Source organism: Malus sylvestris, chromosome 15, assembly GCF_916048215.2.
Source record: "Malus sylvestris chromosome 15, drMalSylv7.2, whole genome shotgun sequence".
In the NCBI taxonomy this organism is placed as follows: domain Eukaryota; kingdom Viridiplantae; phylum Streptophyta; class Magnoliopsida; order Rosales; family Rosaceae; genus Malus; species Malus sylvestris.
The window spans coordinates 51719601-51736167 of NC_062274.1; the positions used below are offsets into that span (position 1 = coordinate 51719601).

Here is a 16567-nt window from a genome sequence, read left to right on the forward strand (position 1 = left end):
TTTCAAAACCACTCGGTAGCACATGTCACGGAAAAAAAATTGTCAACTAAAGACCCAAAAGTCAAATGGCCCGTTCGAAAGTGTTTTTAAAACAGCTGAAAGTGCTTTTGATGAAAAATGTTTCTAGAATCAATCCTTAGAAACGCAAGTGAATCCTAAAATTGCACTTGAAGTGCTACCTTTAAAACCTAAACACATTTTTCTCTAAAAACTTTTTTTTTTAATTTTTAAATACGCTTCCAAACGAACCCTAAATAATATGTTACCATCAACACAAAACTCATTGCTAATGCGGTATTCATGGACTTTGACTGTGTTGGATGGTTGTTTTGGGTGCGATCCTTTTTAGAGAGTGCCTATAACATCACAACTCACGCTGAGACACAATTCTGTAATTAGCAAAATAATCAGATACTACTTAAACGAATGGATATCAATTTCCAAGTTAAACTAAAATCTGCTACTGTTTTGCGTTTCATAGTTCTCTTCCGTAAAGGAAAACACGAAAACTGAGAGTACGTGAAGTCGTAGTTTACATTACATGACATTCAAATTTTGCTTTCTCAATATCATTTTTCATCTACAAAAAAAAAAAAAAACCTGGAGTAACATCACTTAAATAAGCTTCTTCTTTTGGAAAAAATTCTTCAGGTGCCATAACTGAAGGGTCGAAACAATAATGCAGACGGCCAACGACATCATGCTAAACCACGCCACCCGGGCATTTGTTCTTTCGCTCACGTCCCTCATCTCTGATTCTCTGCGTATAAATCCAAAACAGAAACAAGGAATAAATGACTGCACAAGTGAAGCACATAAAATGTTGAATGTATCCTTATTATTATGCAAATCTTACCTGCCCTTGAGATAAAGTAGATTCTCGTGGATGGCCTCAACTGCTCCTTCGAGTTTCCGCAGCTCAAGCTCAAGACCCTATATGTGGGAAAGTGTGGAGTTATGTATGGTTGTTATTTATATGTGGGAAAGTACATATGTCAGAGTTATGTATGGCTGTTATTCTCATAGTGGCATTTATGTTTTGGCCAGAGTTAAGTTGAATTCGAAGAACTGTGGAGAAGCTCAAGACCCCATTAGGTTGTCCGCGTAGAACTTGCTTGTGCACATTACTTCTCAGGGATTGACCGTGTGAGTCGAGCAAATTAAGCTTTTGTCTACATGTTTCTAACATGCATATGGTCTTGGATGAACTCCATTGCATGTTAAGTTGGATGCCCATTGCCCAGTTACATACATGTGTTTGGTTGATTTGATGCCAATTAGATTAGTTAATATTGTGTTTCAGAGTAAGAATTCTGCTAAAAAAACCTACCCTAGCTAGGCTGGTTATAGACTTATTGATAGCAATATGCAACAAATGCGGAAATTTCAAGCAGATGTGGGTGGATAAATTTAAAGAAGCCGAAGCAAGGGTAAGGATGCAAAAGAAAATTTAACAAGGATCTATAAAAACTTTAGTAACAATAACCATATGACTGCATCGACAAGCCCAGCTAATGGTCTCTAGGTAGTATACCTTGCACCCAAGGGACCAACCTTCTAGGTACTCAGCATACATACACCATTACAGATACAGCATTGCGCAAGGGTGGCTGTTGAGTATGGTTATGGTGGGCTTCGGAAGAAAATTTTGAAGAAATATAATTCTTTCAGAGAATGCAGAGAAGATGGAGAAGAATTTAACAAGGAAGAGGAGAGGTGCAGGTGGTAACAAGGCACCAACCGTTGAACAGTACATAACTTTCACATACCAATCCGTTTAATCCCAAGGACTCATAAATCATAGGAAACCTCTGAAACTTTAAAGGCTGTGTTTTCTTAGGCCCAAATAAATAGACTTATAGATAACAATCGATCCACTAAATACTCTAAACTTGAAATATTTATTAATTATCATATTTCCTTTTCTGATTCTTACTAACACGCGCAATTCTCTTTAGACCAGAAATCCCCTATTTTTCTAATTTGGGCCAGTGAGCTTAGTCTTGGGCTTCTAAAGAGGATATGGCTTTTTCAACCAATTAGTAGTTACTGCATCCATTATCCCAAAATACATGTATGTGCTTCAGGTTGCATAAGAACTAAAGAAAGTTCGTGAGTATAAAATGAAACTTTACTCCTTTCTACCAAAGTTCGACATATCAAGTTCCTCCCTATATTATAAATTTATAATTGATATATTCTAAATTATCACAACACAACTTTTGATATTAATGAAATGTTCTGAATTCTGCGGACATGATTGTGCTCAGCAGGCATTTTTGAAACTTAAATACTCTTGTAAAGCAGTTCAGAATCTTCAGATTACAGATATGTAGTCACATGTATCAACAACTTTTAACTCACAAATTCATTTCTAATATTATTTCAGACACCAAGTTTTAAAAACCTTTAAACATAATACTCAGTTCATGTCCATGTCCCAGGGATTATAAAGTGTTACCAATAATAGAAACAATAGAAAACAATGAATGATGAATGTTCTATACACTTACATATCTAAGTAAACTCTATAAATTATGGCAGTGCTTACCTCAATTTTCTCTTTTCTTGCTACTGATTCCCAATCCTTAGCTGCAATTCCAGTTTTCCAGTCAAGGTTGACACTCACCCCTCCACCTCCAGGATTGTTACCATCAACCCAAAAGCATGCCAAGTAGTTTCCAGCCTCATGAGTTGTGAATGCAAACTGACCGTGTGTTGCATTCTCCCTTTGATGAAGATTGTTCCCATACGGTGATGTCACCTAAAGAAGAAACAAGAAGTACTATGAAATGTGCTAAGAAAGCAGAACAAAATCTAAGACGAAAAGATAATTATACAAGACGGTAGAGCACTTGTCAATGCTTTTGAACCTAATTTGTAATTTTCCAGTACTGTTTCCTTTAAAGATCCAAAGGAGTTATCATATTGGGAAATATAATGCTCAATTAACTTGACTACAATAGGCACTTCGCCCTCAAAGTCACTTATAATGCTTAACCACCCACTCCGACATCAACTTACAAGTTTGAATCACGTGCAAATATTTGAGGTAGTAAACTAATATAACTTTGCCAAGTGCTACTATTAGAACTTTAGAGAAGAAAAACAAATAAATGTTAATATAGAAAAAATCCAAATACAGCGGATAGACCACCTTTACATTTACTAGAAATGACTTAGATGGCCAATGGTCTTATTGTTAACAAATGTAATTATTGGTCTACCCCAGCAAAAGGTGTTAACGTGACTCTGCAGCCCAACATGCAGATCAAAGCAATGGCCTTGACAGTGAAACCCCATTTCTAGAGCATAGAAAGGTAAAGGACTGACCACATTAAAAAAGGTTTGACAAGCAACAAAACATAAGAGTAGAACATATTCCAACACAAATGATAACCACATTAAAAAAGGTTTGACAAGCAACAAAACATAAGAGTAGAACATATTCCAACACAAATTATCATTACTACATATTAAATTTCCCTTTTCGTTAACTTTTACACAAAGACAAAAGCCAATGAACTAAACATTGGGTAATGGTTGGCAGGCTTAAAGCTGCATTCTCCCTGTGACAAAGAACGCTCCCATGAGGTGATGTCACCCAAAGAAAAAACAAGAATAAAAAACCTAAGACGAAAACACATTGCTTGTTTGGTGCCCATGATTGGATTGGATAACTCACTAATCACTATACCCATACTCAGGGTATACTAATGGAAGGAATGAAGAAATTGTGTAGCTTGAAGGTAGAAGATGAATTACACATACTTTTGAATCCCCACAAAATGGTAGGACTCGAAGGGATAAATTTCCAACATGTCTAATCCCTTGTATACCCAGCAAAACGAAAACCCTACCTTCAACATACCTTGAATTTTACGAGCAATCCGAATCTTAATCACCAAACGATCCCATGATATGCAAGTCAAATGACAGAATTTATGTGCCCCTCCACTTACTCATAACAGGCTTTCCTCGCTAAACAAGAAGAAGCTGCTAAGGTTACCCAATTCGTTCTATCATGGGACAGGCAGGGTTTCGCACTAAGCAAGTAAACTACCTTTATCTAACTGAGTTATCTGCCATGTGAGACATAGAAGGATTATCTCATTAACTCATTCAATCTCGCCCGTCGATGTAATTACTTTTTTTCGATAATAAAAACTTAATTTCCAATTCTCGGGTTCTTTCCCGTTTAGCATTCTACAGCAGGAGTTTCATTTATTATGCTCTTAAATAATAGGAGGGCATACGTGAAAATCTACAAATCAACTAATTTGAGCAAGAAAAACATCCAAGCAGGATACAAAGATCCAAACTTTAAGTTTTAGATCCACTTTTCTACTTAAATTTTACCCAAAGGGCTTAAAATCCGATAAACTAAATACTGGGTTTGTCTGCTAATCTATGTATCTGCCTATTGCAATAAAATGAGGAATCCAAAACGACGACGTTAAAGAGGGGAATTAGAGCAGACCTTGGCGGAGATGGTGGGGGAGTGGGAGTGATCATCGGGGATGACGACGTAATCGGCCAAAACGACGACGTTGTTCTGGATTTCTTCCGAGACGCACTTCGTGCCGGAGGAAGGTAAGGTGACCCAGATGGCTTGACCAGTCCGTGCCAAGCACAGGACCAGCAAGATGGCGGCAGCAACCGCACTCCCACCCCAACTCCTCCTCGTCATCATCGTAACTCCTCTGCTCTCTCTCTCTCTCTCTCCCCCCCTCCCTCTCTGTTTCCCCTCCAAACGACGACGTTTTGTGCTTGCTTGGTTTTCGAAGCGGAGATACCGATGCTCAGCAAACGAAGATGGTTTTCTCTGTGTCGACTTTTTCAGAGGAAGGGAGGAAAGTGTTTTGTGAATTCTCGGTTTTGGGCTCAAGGTTTTTTTTTTTTTGGTTTTTTGAGCGAGGTAGACTGGGCCTTTTCGGAACTGGAAACTTAATAATGGATTGATATGGGCCGGCCAATTACCTTCTAGTGATTTTTTTTATTGTTTTTTTTAACAATTGATATTGTATACACTGAAATAAGAGGGTGACTTAGCCTTAAAATAGACTAGCAATAATGTCGTTTAAATTATTCTTTAGCGAGAATCGAACCTAAAACCTTTCATTTTCTAGTGAAGAGAAATACCACTAGTATTTATATCTATATATATAGAGAGAAGGTAAATTTGTAAATAAGAAAGTGTCAGATTCAACTCACTTAAATGAAAAATAAGAAGTATTAAAATTAAGATATTTTAGATCACTAATATCCGATAAGAAATTCATCACTTTGACGAATTTGGATGGAGAATTTTCAATGAGGAAGACAAATCACAATTTAATATATTTAATTTATATTTGTGCCAAATTGTAATGTGGCCTAGGCAAATTGATAATCTAGCCTTAAAATTGGAAAATAACTTCTAATTGAGTAAAATTTGCCAATTCAAATTGAAGCCTAGGCACGAGCTCAAACTAGGCTCAGCCCAAGCCTTGAGTAGCCTGAAACCCAATTTAACATATAGAATCCTAGCCACTAGCCCTTCACCACTCGAATTAAAAAAATATTGATAGGCTTTATCATCATTTTAGTGTGGCCTCTAGCCTCCGACTCTTGCCTAACACATTAGATATGCTCAAAGAGCTCATCAGTATTATTTACAAAAATAATAAACGCACTCTTATTTAGTCTTAGACCATTATTTTTGTTTGATTACAATCATAGCGTGTGATAATCCCCTCCTATCCTTCGAGTTCAAATCTTCTGTATCTATTTTGCATGTAGTATTTATGTGGCCTCTATTATTCATTAACACATGTTAATAAATTTAATTTTTCTTAACTTTATTGCTATAAACTTAATACGTATCAATCAATAACAGAAACCACACACAAAATGAGTGTTGAAGATTCGATCTCCCATCCTTCACATTTTCTCCAACGGGGATAAGGATTGTCTACCCTCCACTTCCGGTGCCCTCCCGTGCCCTCCTGTTTGTGTGGTCACAGTTACGCCATGTCAACATTTTATATTACTATTCATTTTTGTCTTATTATCTCTATAAAAAAATAATATAAAATGTTGACATGACTTAACCATGATCACACAAAACAGAAGAGCAAGGAGGGCATCGAAAGTGGGAGGGCAGACAATTCTTGTCCCTCCAACGGACTATTTTGGCCATGCTTGTCTCATCATGCACGTGACCATATGGCAAAATTCTATCCCCACCATGAGTCCATGAATCCATTACATAAAGTTGAAGGTTCCTTCATACCCCATCTACTTTTTACCCACATTTTAGGTTTAGCATAATCTTAAAGCTAGATCTATTCTTTCTCCCACAACACCAAATCACCAACAACAAGTTTCCAACAACATGGAAGATCTCATTGCTCAATTCAGCTTCCTCTCCAACGAAGCCTTGCATGACAAATCCTTCGACCCCTCCACGGTCGAGGACCTCATGAAGCTGTTCGAGATCGAAGCCTACAGATCGTGGGCCGCGGTCGAGCTCGAACAGCAACAGGAGGTGGAAGAAGCCGAGACTGCCATGCAGGAAGCCGAGGACTACATGGACTCGGTGATGGAGAGCGCCATGGACGAGTTCCGACGCTTCGAGGAGGAGATGGAACGCATGTCGAAAGAGGAAATGGACAGCCTGGTTGCGACGGCGGAAGGGGCTAGGAGGATGGGGAAGTTGATGGAAAATGCAGCAACTGTTGCTTCCAAGAGGTACATTGAGGCTGCACTCAACTCCGCCACTGCTTCCATGAAATCGGCTTGGAAGGGCATTTCTACCAAGAAGGTTCACCCTTCTTGATTAATCATGTATTAATTAGATTCTAAGTATAATTACTGCCTTTGTATTTGCTTAATCTTCCACAAAACAAAATACATTTGAGAATAAATTACCTTCTGGAATTGTGTTTTTGTTTTGGATGAATGAATCAGATCCACCTCATATAAATTCCTCTATTATTATTTTTTTTCTTTTGCGAAACGATATCTAAAACTGCTGTAATTATGTACGGGGAGGCTGATTCTAACTTGAGCAGACGGTGAGAAAAAGATCATGGCATAAAGGAACAACCTTTCGAATATGGAAGTTTTTGTTCGGAGAATAATTTGTATGAAACGAGTTCACTGTTTATGCGGTGTTTTGATAATATAGTATTATGTCATGCGAAGTACTTACTAATGACATGACATTATTGAATCAGAATGTTATAATTACGGTGAATTCGTTTTATGTAAATTGTTATCGTTTTATTTGTGGCACTTATTTTAATTCTTATTTGGAGAAAGAGAAGAAACAAAAGTGGGTAGCCGGTTGATGGTGGATTGTTGTTCATTGTTGACTACTTTGGACATCAATAATTGAGTAGGGCTGAAGAAAAATTGTACCGTTAACCTAAATTACTTTATTTCTTTTTTGCCCTCACCAATTGCTTTCATTTCAGCATTCAATTAATTTGAACGTAAAATATGGGTAGGAATTTAGATCTCGCAGTTCGGTGTCAACAGACCGAAGAATCCAGACCGTTTAAGAGAGAGAGAGAGAAATATGAACCCTTAATTTGTGAGGTGAGCTGGTAGAATAAGCTAATAGAGACCGTAAGATTTAAATGAGTGGTCCGATTTCTTTGTACGTCAACTCCAAACTGCGAGATCCGGTGATCATCTCGATTATGTGGATAGTACCACCCACAGTTTAAAATAATCAGCCTGAATCCTGAATTGGCCAGCTGGGGAAAAAGAAGCACTTTCTTTTTTTCTTTTTTTGAAAAATCACAAGACATACAATAATCTCAATGGCTGGTAAACAAACAGCTAGGCAAAATTTAGCACACTATTCCCATTAACCAATTTCAAGATGGTCCTTGAAACCTGACAATATATCTTATGTCACAAGAAGATCTCTCCCGGCGCGTCCAAAGACAGTTTTATTGACTCGTCCGTGAGTAAAACAGTACATGCCGATAAATGCATGGTCACAATTAACATTATTTTGAGCTCAAAATTTCCTGACATACAGCATTCAGATTGTTTTGTTGAAATATAATCTGTTACAAGTTCCAGTGAGACTAACAAAATTGCAAATTCAAAGTTTGAGCATTGGAACATTCATGATGATATATGAACAAAACCGACTCAGCAAGGTAGATAGATGAGGGTCTGTGTATCGACTCACATATCCATAGCTTGGGGTCCGGCTGATGCCTTAGATTTCTTTTCTTTCCTCTTCTTGCTTCCACTTTTGTTTTTCCTTTTCTCTGGTTTGACATCTTCGACTGGCTGAGTGCTCTGTAAGTGTTGATGAATGGCAGCCAGGGGATTCGACTTGAAAGTGGGATGATTAAGAACTGTAGTCAACTGCTTTCCTTCCTTCAATCTGATGAAAATGAAATCCACTATTACTTTACTGAAATTCCATAGGACAATGTGAAAATGAAAGGTAAAGATTGCAACCGGATTTAGAATCGAAGAACTGGATGACTTACACTAGCTTTTTCTTGGATTTACAATTTATCTTGAACTCTGAAGCAGCAGTGGGTTGCTTCTCTTTCAGCTCAGGAAGGAATTCTGAAAAAGAAGAGAGATCATATGCCTTCAGTTTCTTCTGTCGGCTACGTAGTTTCTTCTTCTGGTAGAAGATAAAGTTAAGTCATTAACATACAACGGACTGTAAAAAAACACTAAAACATAATGACAAATGTTCAAGTAATATCAGTAACAGAATTAATAAAAAATCCAAAAAATATTGTTATTGCAATGAACAGAATGTCAAGTGGAAGGCTTGATATAGCATTTTGTTTGGGCTGGGGGAATATTTGAAGAAAAATGAATCCAGAATTTCAAGAACTTCAACGCAGTGACAATTTTTTCTGATCTTGCATTTTTCCTTCCTTAAGCGACCCCAACTTCATGTAGAGCAATGTATGCTAAAAGAAGGCAACACTGACATCCTATTATTCCTTGTCTAGACCCATTTTGCAGTCCGTAATTAGCTTTAAATATCCCAGAAAACTAAATCGAAGACCCCATTTCTAATTCATTTATCTTCTGGTTTCTTTTTGAATGTTGAATCTGCTACTTTATCCCCAACCTCCCATTGTTTTTCATCCCAAACAACAATGCTTCCCCTTTCTCTTAATCAGTGACCTCCATTCCTCCAAGCACAAGACTTGTCCATTCTTATGAAACAACCTAGTTTTTGCAGAAGAGCTTAGGGCTTCAATAGACGGTGTAAGGATGCTCTCTCACAACTTGCCATGTGTTGTCACCAAATGGTTGGTCACCCTTCTATCCAAAGAGAACTCGGAAGGGTCCCTCCCTCTCATAAATCCTTGATTATTCAAAAATGTTACAACTATATTTTTTCCATCCACTACAAATAGGGCTGTAAATCGCACAGGTTCCATGAGTTGGGAGGCCTATGGTAGCTCAATCTGACAGATTGGGTTAGTTCTAAACTTCCCAGAACCCAGTCTTTGATACATGACTACAAATGTGCCTCTATGATTACTGTCTCTCTCCCTTCAAACCTGTAAGAAACTACTAAAGTAACTCCTGAAAATTTGTGCCGATCTTCCATGAGGCATTTGCTTAATACACAATCCTATGTCTGTATTCATGGTGTAGCTTCTTATTCAGTTTCATTCAATGACCCTACACCCACACCCACGCCCACACCATGAGTAGTCATCAACCTGCTATAACAATTTCGGCTCCACTACAACAAAACATGTACTTCTAGGACCACGTTTGATACGGGGGACTACACCAGAGTAGCTAAATGACTAGATTTTCATGTGCAATCAAGGAAGTACATGGATGTGGTAATCTAACTTAGAGGATTAAGATGGACTATTCCTAAGAGGTTGATGCCTAAAGCTTATCTTATCCCCATTAATCACCTTGAAAATGGTGGAATTAGTAGGGATATGATTCAGGCATCAACCTCTTATGATTACTTCAATTTACTCCTCCAAATTAGAACACAACATTCATAGTCTTCCTCGATTGCACATAAAATCCAGTCATTTAGCGAGTCTAGTCTAATCCTCCATATCAAAAATGGCCTCAGATTCAGAATACGACAAGCAAACCATCAATACCTAAAAATGAGCTCAAAACAATCAACCGGAAAACACATGAACACAAAATGTTGTCACCCCAAATTGATGGCTCTGGAGTCTAAAAACTCCAAGACATCAAATACCAGGAGACATTACAGACCTCCTCCAATATCGCCTCGTCAATGACATACCTAAACTACCAAGAAAAACTATGTAACACAACAAATCCCGCTACACAGAATGCCGGTGAAGTCATTGGTATTGAGTTAAACAGAAGGAAAGTTGATGAATTAGAGATCCTCACCTTAACAATAGCCTTCTGAGCACCCAAGGAAGAAACTGCATCTCTAACCTCTGCATTGTTCATTGAGAAAATTAATTTTCCGAAAAGCTATACATCAAAAAGCAATAATTTTTCGGTGAGAAACTAATCGGAGATGAAAACCAGTAACGGGATTACTCATATGATTCATTTTCAAGAGACACAGAGTACAATTAAGGTAAAAGTGAGGCGAAAATCCAAACTTACTGGCATAAAATTCGAGCTTCTTTTCGAACTTGCGGTCTGCTTTGGTCGACGATTCTGATCTGCCACCAAAAAATTAAAAGCTCAGGAGAGAGAGAGAGAGAGAGAGAGAGAGAGAGAGAGAAGGGCTTGTGTTGTGCGCCATGGAGGTAAGGTCTTACCGTGAACCTGGCTTCCCCATCACTGAAAACTTTCGAGCTTTGGGGGAGAGAGAGAGACTGTGTAGAGGGAAGGTTAGATGGGTGGCGGAGGTGGGGTAGTTTGGGGCGGTGGTGGTGCTGCGATGGTTGGCGACCGGAGTGGGACCCTGGGTGTTGCTGCGGCGGGGCTGGGTTGGAATTTTAGGGGTGTCAGTGGTGCGGCGGGGTTGGGGATTTAGGAGGTGTTGGTGCGCAGTGCTTTTGGGTTTGTCATGTTTTATTATTTTATTTTATTTTTCATTTATGAAAATACGAAAAAGGCCCTCATCGTCTTTCGTATTTTCATCCGAAGCCCAAAACTCTTATCAAATACCTAAATTAATCATAATATCTGTCTGTCTGTCGCACCAAATTGCTCTCTGTTAGGAATTAGGGTTTTGGTCAAGGCGGCGTTGGGCGGTTTCCGATCTCCCTGATTGTTCTCTTGCCGTAGGTACCCCATCTGCTCTGCTCTGTGCTTCACAGGTATATTTTTTATTTTTTATTTATTTTTTTAAATTTTGGGATGCTTATTGCGCGATTGATGATAAATTTTGATTATCTTTGCAGTTTCTCGGCGATTAAATTGTCAGTAAAATCCTCAATTTTTATATATGAATTTGTATATAGATTGTTCTTCGCTGATTAATCAGTTCCTAATTAGGCCTCAAATCAGACACCGTTGTTTTATTTTATGCTTATTCATTTGGATTTTTTTTTTGGTGTTTTATTATTTTAATTTGTTGTATTTTCAATATTCTGCTTAATTGTTTACATGACAAATTTTGTATATTCATTTTATTGTCTTTTGTGACAGTTTCTCAGCTGAATACGAACCCGTTAAGGATCATTGTTGTTGTTTTTGGTATTGCTTAATTGATCATTTGACAGTTTCCCGGCTGCAAACGAACCGTTAATGATTGATTTATTTTGGTTTTATAGGGCACAGTAGCACAAATTGTTGTTAGTGTTCAAGTTCCATTCTAAGAAATATTTCTAATAGGCTTAAAGTTGAGGCGGAAGGATGCCTCGTGACTTGGCACGGTCACAATCACGATCACCTTCTTATAGGCGAAGGCGTTCGCCATCTCCAGTGGGGCATCGGTCTAGCAGGAGAAGCCGCAGAGACAGAAGCCGGTCTCCATATTCTTCGTATTCTCATAGCAGGTGATCCCGTTAATATTCCCCCTTTCTTGTGCTAATTTAACTGATTCTCAATCAATTTTTGGAAAGATTGAGGCGTTACATATCGCTCATGGGATTTGGATTTACATAATGTTCGAGTTTCTGTACGCATCTTCTTATCCTTCTTTTTAGATCTGGTGGTACATTTTCCAATCATGAAGTCTTGTAAATCTTTTTCTTATAGAAAATGAATATGTGCTTTGAAGTTTACCTGGTACCTACTATGTTGATGTTGGTGTCACAGCTAAATGGGGCATTCTCATGAAATATCGCTTTGAGTTGAAATTCTGTATGCTAATTGCTAATATTTGACTTTTTTGCTTCAAACCTTCAAGTGGACAGGAATTGGTAGTTCCATTGCCTAAATTTGGTATGCTTTGACATTTGATGTTCTGAGTTTGCTTTTCCGATCTTCAACTACAGTTGTGGTTTGTACACCTTAGGCTTTGTTGCTGTCATGCCAATGCCAAAGAATTGCTGATGTTGTTATAAAATCTGATGATTGGCTTAGTTTCGATATAACATTGATGGACATGTGACCTATGGAATATTTTTTTTTTTAATTTTTTTTAATTTTTTTTTATCTTTCTAAATAATTGGATAAGAGTCTAGTAAGAAGATATGGATTAAAATATGGAGTTTCCAGAGTGATATAAGGTTGCATGCTCTTCCTAAGAATTTAAAAGAATTCAGATTCTTCCCGTCAAAAGGGAAGTGAGCAGGTGATGGTTGTCGTTGGCTGTTCTTTTGTTGCTCGATTGTGACCTTTGCTTCTTCATGTGATAAAAGATGGAGCACACAAAGGTTATACTTAACAATGTATGAGGTAACCGTACATGTTTCTATATACTTTGTGCTACATGGTGGACTGACTTGATAGTTATTGATTATGTGTAGTCATGTGCAATTTTAATTGTCGTTGCTAATTGGTATGTTTTTACTATACAGACGGAAAAGTCGTTCAATTACCCCTAAGCGTCGAAGAAGTCGTTCTCCGACTCCAAGACGACGTAAAAGTCGTTCTCCTACCCCAAGACGTCGTAAAAGTCGTTCTCCAACCCCAAGACGCCGTAAAAGTCGTTCTCCAACCCCAAGACGCCGTAAAAGTCGTTCTCCAGTATTGAGGCGTTATAAGAGGCAAAGAAGTAGGAGCTCCTCCTTGTCTCCTATTCGTAAATCTTCTAGTTCAAGTCTTGGATTGTTGGACCAGAAAAATGCTACTGAGAAATTGAGAAAGGAAGAAGAAGAAGAGAAGAAAAGGTATAACAATTATGGAACATCAATTGTTTTATGATATAATTTTTCTTTTTAACCTTTTTCTAAGCTCATCTTTTAGAGTAGACTGACAGTTTTAACTCTTTGCCTGAGTTTTGCGCTAAGATGTAATGTGGGATTGTTTTCATTGCTACCCTCAAATTTAAGAGTAGTGATTTCTACATGAATAGTAGCTCTCCTGAAAGTTAATGTAGTATTTTTGGATGCTTACTGTTGTGTTTTGTTCATTAAAACCGTAGCGTAATTAGTTTTAGGGAAAGAACCTCCTGTTGATGTTTGAATTAGCCTAGCCTAACTTTGTGGCACATGCTTGTTTGTTAACATTTCAGTTTTATATGGTACTTTCTCTGACAATTAAATTAAGGATGGCTGCTGTTTACTTATTCATAATTGAGATGCACTAATTATTTGTTTATTTCAGAAGTCAATAATACGAAATTTAGTTAGACTCCAGATTGTACGCAGCTGATCCCAGATACATCTATTCTGATTCTAAGTATTGTTAATCTTCTTATGACGGTAAGTAATGCAGTCAAGCACCTTTTAAGGATCATCGGGGGTGGGTTGAGTACAATGGGGCTGAGGAGGTCTGGTTATGTGAAAACTAGTCAATAAGATCTGTACAGAATTTAGTGGTTTATCAAGAATAAATGCACTCTAACTTAAATTTTAAAGCACAGTGTCCTGTCAACACATGATACTTTTCTTCACATTCATAAATCAGTGGCTCTCCTCACATCCACAAATTATTGGTCACAGCTGATTTACTTTCCGTTACTCGTTCAGACATATGCTTCTACAGGACACGATCATCTTCCTGCATAAGTTCATTATTGGAGTATTCGGAGATATCTAGTCTGTCCATTTGGTGTACGAGACCAACCATATGGTAGACCTAAGTGTTTGGAGATTCTTTAGAAGTACCTGTTGTGCCTAACCTAAGAAGCTGAGCCATGCAACAGTTGGGTAGACTGAAAAGTCCTGGTTAACTTTTGTTTACCAAATCATTTAGGCCTCGTTAAGGAGGACTAACTTGGATAGGACTATTCACTACATTGAAGGCATTTTGAAGGAAAAAATGGATGAGAACTTTCATATATTGTCCAAGTTGAAGGTTTCTATCCCTACCAGTCCCCACAAAAATGGTAGGATTGTAAGGGACATTTTTCTTCATGAGTTATCTTCAACTTGGACAAAATAGGGAAGTTGTCATCCATTTCTCCCTTCAAAATGCCTGCAATATAGTGTCTAGTCCTATCCACGCTAATCCTCTCTATCAAACGAGGCCTTAGTAAACTTGTTCCTTAAGATTTGGACTTTGTTGGCTTCTGATTGTACTCCATTCTGCCACGTGGCAACCGTATGTCTCCATCAGTGTTGAACTGCCGTTTCTGACATGTGAATGTTTTTCAATGTCTCGTCATTTAGTGTTTATCACACTCAAGACACACTGCTTAGGCCATATATATAGAACTGTAGTCATATCATGTCAAGAATGCATTTAGTTTAAATTTGAAGTAACACGATAATTAGTTTTAAAAATGCAGCAGGTATACTTGACATTCTCCTCCAAAGGCTTTTCTGAAGGATGATACTGCTTTAGTTCAACTTGTTATATTTGATGATCAAAATGGGTGCATCGTTTGTCTACTGTTCACCAGTTTTGAAACTCATTTGTTTGGATCAGGATACGTTAGAGGTATGCCTTAAAAGCATAAGCGTATCTATAGTGCCTTTGTCCTCATGAAGGTTAGTTTGCCATTTATTCAGTCAGATAATGACGAGAGAGAAGGGGAGGGGTAAAAAAAGGGAAGCAGTATATGTGAATTGGAATTTTATTTGTACTCAGGCGGCAGTTCCCCTCTTGATATGAGAGACCACTTTATTGCTTAACATTTTTGCTTGTACTCTCAGGCGGCAACAAGAAGCAGAATTGAAACTGCTAGAAGAAGAGACTTCAAGGAGGGTGGAAGAAGCAATTCGTAGGAAAGTTGAGGAGAGCTTAAACTCCGATGAGATTAAAGTGGAAATACAGAGGCAGTTGGAGGAAGGACGGAAGAAGCTTCTTACTGAAGTGGCAGCGCAACTTGAGAAAGAAAAGGAAGCAGCTCTGGTTGAGGCTAGGCATAAGGAGGTAATATTTAGGCTACCATGTTGCCTCTGGCATTCTCACTTTCTCTTGTTGCAGAGGCACATGTATCGGTCATGATGTGTTTTCACCATTTGGTGTTGTTGGATGCGCATCTTCTGTGTTCTTGAAAATATTTTTTGTTATTGTTACCGTTCGTCTTTTGAGTTATTACTTTTATGAACAATTGTTCTGTTCGGGAAAGTGACATGGTTCAGAGCTTACGCAAAAAAAAGAGTAAAATAGCAGATGTGGTATAAGTACACAGGATAGGTGTTTTTAAGATAATGGAAAATCATTACCGTAAGTATGTATTTTTCATCTGCAAAGGGTGATGGTGCTGGAAGACCTAGACATTGGGGCAGGGAGCATCCAAGACCTAGACATTGCATTACTCGGCTTTGTAATTATTTTAAACAATCACAATTCCAGATGGGATGTTATTTTAGTCTGCACCTGCTTTTCCTACCTCTATATTATTGGAACAAATCAAAGTAAGTTATGTGTGTTTGTGTGTCCTACAGGAACAAGCTCGAAAAGAGAAAGAAGAGCTAGAAGGGATGCTTGAAGAGAACCGGAGGAGAGTGGAAGAAGCTCAAAGAAGGGAGGCTTTGGAGCAGCAGCGGAGGGAGGAGGAGCGATACAGGGAACTGGAAGAGCTCCAGAGACAGAAAGAAGAGGCGTTGCGAAGGAAGAAACAAGAGGAGGAGGAAGCACGGTTGAATCAAATGAAACTGTTGGGTAAGAACAAATCCCGGCCAAAATTGTCATTTGCATTCGGGTCCAAATAGTTTATTTTTTTTATGGAACTCCGCTTGGTTCCTTTTGACTATGGCCGTCCCTGGACTTGATTGCTGCGCCTGTACTTGTAATCTAAAAATATTTTTGGTCAAAACAGTTTTTGGTGTTACAATGTTATCAATTCCCCAATTGTCAAAAAGTAGCTGCAACCAGTTGCAATGTTGTTTATTGTGGGGTTTTTGTTTTCGAACACGAGCGGTTTCAATCTCCCTCTCATGGTTTCGGCGAAATGCATTCCCCTATGTTCGTCTGTGGTTTTTAAACATTTGACCACTTCCCCTCTCACTTCTAAGCGAGGAGTACGTTACTGCTCGGAACACCACGTGTCATAACGTAGTTTGTCTCCAAAAGATGTTGATTGTAGCAGGTAAGCTTACCAATCCCTTATTTAGTA

At 38.3% G+C, this 16567-nt stretch overlaps 4 protein-coding genes across 9 annotated transcripts; 2 read left to right on the forward strand and 2 right to left on the reverse strand.

Moving 5' to 3' along the window:
• Positions 1-412: 412 nt before the first annotated feature.
• Positions 413-4876, reverse strand: LOC126605814 (transmembrane emp24 domain-containing protein p24delta3-like). Its single transcript, XM_050273262.1, has 4 exons — positions 4481-4876; positions 2552-2764; positions 857-933; positions 413-760 (listed from the first exon to the last, which is right to left on the reverse strand). Exons 1-4 carry the CDS (start codon positions 4691-4693, stop codon positions 616-618), a joined length of 648 nt encoding a protein of 215 aa, XP_050129219.1. The 5' UTR covers positions 4694-4876; the 3' UTR covers positions 413-615.
• A 1385-nt stretch (positions 4877-6261) lies between these two features.
• Positions 6262-6921, forward strand: LOC126605816 (uncharacterized). Its single transcript, XM_050273266.1, has one exon. The coding sequence runs from the start codon at positions 6377-6379 to the stop codon at positions 6818-6820; it is 444 nt and encodes a 147-aa protein (XP_050129223.1). The 5' UTR covers positions 6262-6376; the 3' UTR covers positions 6821-6921.
• Positions 6922-7962: 1041 nt separating this feature from the next.
• Positions 7963-10986, reverse strand: LOC126605815 (uncharacterized). Of its 2 annotated transcripts, none has more exons than XM_050273264.1 (5): positions 10767-10986; positions 10609-10667; positions 10384-10433; positions 8502-8641; positions 7963-8392 (listed from the first exon to the last, which is right to left on the reverse strand). In XM_050273264.1, exons 1-5 carry the CDS (start codon positions 10784-10786, stop codon positions 8188-8190), a joined length of 474 nt encoding a protein of 157 aa, XP_050129221.1. In that variant the 5' UTR covers positions 10787-10986; the 3' UTR covers positions 7963-8187. The 2 variants fall into 2 exon arrangements, with proteins under 2 accessions (XP_050129221.1, XP_050129220.1); XM_050273263.1 differs by having other exon boundaries at positions 8502-8644; positions 10767-10984.
• Positions 10987-11117: 131 nt separating this feature from the next.
• LOC126605813 (uncharacterized protein At1g10890) lies at positions 11118-16312 on the forward strand. Of its 5 annotated transcripts, none has more exons than XM_050273257.1 (5): positions 11118-11270; positions 11727-11951; positions 12918-13229; positions 15159-15378; positions 15897-16312. In XM_050273257.1, the coding sequence occupies exons 2-5, from the start codon at positions 11809-11811 to the stop codon at positions 16161-16163; spliced, it is 942 nt and encodes a 313-aa protein (XP_050129214.1). In that variant the 5' UTR covers positions 11118-11270; positions 11727-11808; the 3' UTR covers positions 16164-16312. The 5 variants fall into 5 exon arrangements, with proteins under 5 accessions (XP_050129214.1, XP_050129215.1, XP_050129217.1 ...); XM_050273258.1 differs by having other exon boundaries at positions 11127-11270; positions 11788-11951; XM_050273261.1 differs by lacking the exon at positions 11118-11270 and adding an exon at positions 12680-12795 and having other exon boundaries at positions 11812-11951.
• The last annotated feature ends 255 nt before the right edge of the window (positions 16313-16567 follow it).